Raw genomic sequence first — 3,298 nt, forward strand, 5'->3', positions numbered from 1 at the left:
TAAGGTTTTTGCACTTGCTTTTTCCTATTCTGTTTCAAGTGCTCTCTCGCTAGCTCAGTGTTCAGCCTGTTCCTCCAGACATTACTGACCATCCTGTTTTGCTTTCTTCTTAGCTAAAATTTATCCCTATATTTGTCTTCTTGTTTGCTTTCTCTATTCCTCACTAGCAAGAATATAAATTGTGAAAGCTCATGGCCACTGGTTTTGTTCACTGTTTGATTTCAGGCCCCTTGTGCATAGTATACACTCAAATAGTTGCTGTTTGATCCATATGATAAATAGCAAGTCAGAAATAAGTCCAAATAGCATATTTTATGCATGGCAATGACCTAAAAATCATACTGGATCCTCAGAGTCAGCAACAGAGGCAAAGGACCCCTACTTTTTTTTTTTAAAGCTGGTTTATTTATTTTGAGTGAGACAGAGACAGCGCAAGCGAGGGAGGAGCAGAGACAGAGAGGGAGAGAGAGAGAATCCCAAGCAGGCTCCACACTGTCATCACAGAGCCTGAAGTGGAGCTCGAACTCATGAAACCACAAGATCATGACCTAAGCTGAAACCAAGAGCCAGACACTTAACCAACTGAGCCTCCCAGATGCCCCATAAGGACCCCTACTTCTAGAACTCTGTTCTTTGGACAAGTTACTTACTGCTTATGAGCCTCAGTACAGTCGTGTATGAATGGATAAGATCACGCTATTTTTGTAGGGTCGTGAAAATTAATTGATCTCCCTGTGTTTAAAACATGCAGCACATGGGGCGCCTGGGTGGCGCAGTCGGTTAAGCGTCCGACTTCAGCCAGGTCACGATCTCGCGGTCCGTGAGTTCGAGCCCCACGTCAGGCTCTGGGCTGATGGCTCGGAGCCTGGAGCCTGTTTCCGATTCTGTGTCTCCCTCTCTCTCTCTGCCCCTCCCCCGTTCATGCTCTGTCTCTCTCTGTCCCAAAAATAAATTTAAAAAACGTTGAAAAAAAAATTAAAACATGCAGCACGGTGTAGGGGCACATATGTGGTGTTAACACATATAGTTTTTTTCCTTAAAAAAAAGAAGAATGTGTTCTCTTTCTAGAAAGAGTCATTTTTAGAAATATTCAAAAAGGAAATTATTCATTGGTCTTTCTTAGAAAAACCATTATTGATGGTACTTTTCTCTAATAAGCAGTAACAAATTTCCTCCAGAAATTCAACCTATTAAAAGAGGTATGCATTTCAGAATAAAGGGATTGTGACTCTTCCTTTATTTAAACTATTGGAGACAACCCCTTGCATCCTGGGAAACTTTTCGAGAGTGAGAAAAAGGAGAGAGAGAGAGAGAGAGAGAGAGAGAGAGAGAGAGAGAGAGAGGAAGGAAGGAAGGAAGGAAGGAAAGAAAGACAAAGACCAGACCACTTAAAGTCATCAAAAGAAAAGAAAAAAACAATCATAGCTTTTACCTCCATTTTACAGACAAGATAACTGAGGCTCAGTTTCAGATTCTATGTCTCCACCACCACCCCCCCCCCCGCCTTTCCCCCACTCTAGTCGCCTTTCTCTCTCAAAAATAAATAAACATTATTTTTTTTTTTAAAGATACCTGAGGCTTATAAGGGTTGAATTGCCGAAGGTCACAGATTTACTAAGTACACGTGGAGGTTTTCCATTTCCGGTTTTGCGACGTCCCACCTCACCAGTCCTCCTGACAACAGTCAACCCACAGCACTTACACTGGCTCTCGGGACCCCTGATGCTCTTCCTCTTTTGCCCTTTTACTCCTGCGTGGATCACAGTCTCCTCTAACCTGCTTCTTTTGCACTTAGATGGAGAGGCCCCTGGAGCTGGGCAACGTGACCAGAGTCCAGGAGTTTGTCTTGTTGGGTTTATCCACAAGGCTGGGCATAAGGATTGTCCTGTTTGCCATCTTCCTGGCCCTCTACCTGCTGACCCTCCTGGAGAACACGCTCATCATCTACCTCATCTGCAGTCACATCGAGCTCCACAAGCCCATGTATTTCTTCCTGGGCAACCTGAGCTGCCTGGAGATGTGCTACGTGTCCGTGACCATGCCCAGTCTGCTCGTGGGGCTGTGGACTGGACCTTACCATATCTCCTTCACAGCCTGCATGACACAGCTTTTTTTATTCATAGCTCTCATTAGTACCAAGTGCACCCTCCTGGCCTCCATGGCCTATGACCGCTACGTGGCCATCTGCCGCCCACTCCACTACCCACTGCTCATGAGGCCCCAGGTCTGCCTGGGCTTAGCCTTGTCCTCATGGCTTGGGGGGCTGTTGGTCTCAGTGGCCAAGACATCATGCATCGCCAGCCTGTCCTACTGTGGCCCCAATGTCCTCAACCACTTCTTCTGTGACGTCTCCCCTCTGCTCAACCTGTCCTGCACCCACGTGGCCCTGACGGAGCTGGTGGACTTCATCTCTGCTATCGTCATCTTCTGTGGGTCATTGCTAGTGGCTCTGGCCTCCTATGTGGCCATCGGGAGGGCTGTGCTCCACATGCCATCAGCCGTCACCCGCTGCAGAGCCCTCTCCACCTGCGCCTCCCACCTGGTGGTGGTGGGCATCTTCTATGGGGTGGTCCTCTTCATGTATTCCCGCCCCCGCCTCATCGGTTCCACAGACCTCAACAAGGTGCTGTCTGTCATCTACACGGTGGTCACGCCCATGTGCAGCCCTGTCATCTACTGCCTGCGGAACAGGGAGGTCCAGGCAGTGCTGCAGAAAACCCTCCACTCACCCCGGGTCTCTTCAGCGACAACACACTTTGCCCACTCCTGAGCACACTGATGGTCACCAGAAGGGAGGTGGGTGGGAGTGCATTGAACAGGTGGTGGGGAAGAAGGAGGGCCCTTGTGATGAGCACCGGGTGATGTACGAAAGTGTTGGGTCACTAGATTGTGCACCTGAAACTAATATTACACTGTATGTTAACCAACTGGGATTTAAATAAAAACTTTAAAAAGTAATAATAAGATAACACTACTTCCCTGTTCCCAACAACTTTTGCTTCACCATATAATTGGCTTGGGCTAATGGAATGTAGACCAAATTGAGAGTCCTGAGCTGATGTCTGGGGAAGCACTAACTGTTTCCACTGCCTTCTTGCCATTTGCCTTGAGAAGAACATCTCCTGGTTCTGGGATGAGAGACAAGTAGAAAAGACCTAAGCCTGCCCTGCAGCCTGAAGCAGAAAACCACCATAGATCCAGAAGCCAGAAAAAAAAAAAAAAACACAAGTGTGCTACTGAAGCCACTGAAAAACATTTTTGGATTGCTTGTAATACAGCAGTGTTGTAGCAATGACTG

The 3,298-nt window shown here is 47.3% G+C and overlaps 1 protein-coding gene across 1 annotated transcript; it reads left to right on the plus strand.

Moving 5' to 3' along the window:
• Positions 1-1,578: 1,578 nt before the first annotated feature.
• LOC131499474 (olfactory receptor 6Z7-like) lies at positions 1,579-2,770 on the plus strand. The gene has a single exon (XM_058707512.1). It carries the CDS (start codon positions 1,796-1,798, stop codon positions 2,768-2,770), a length of 975 nt encoding a protein of 324 aa, XP_058563495.1. The 5' UTR covers positions 1,579-1,795.
• Positions 2,771-3,298: the final 528 nt, after the last annotated feature.

The sequence above is a fragment of the Neofelis nebulosa genome, chromosome 17, assembly GCF_028018385.1.
Source record: "Neofelis nebulosa isolate mNeoNeb1 chromosome 17, mNeoNeb1.pri, whole genome shotgun sequence".
In the NCBI taxonomy this organism is placed as follows: domain Eukaryota; kingdom Metazoa; phylum Chordata; class Mammalia; order Carnivora; family Felidae; genus Neofelis; species Neofelis nebulosa.

Bases quoted from the DNA above. Each gene is read 5' to 3' on its own strand.
- LOC131499474 (XM_058707512.1), top strand. From the start codon at position 1,796: ATGGAGAGGCCCCTGGAGCTGGGCAACGTGACCAGAGTCCAGGAGTTT.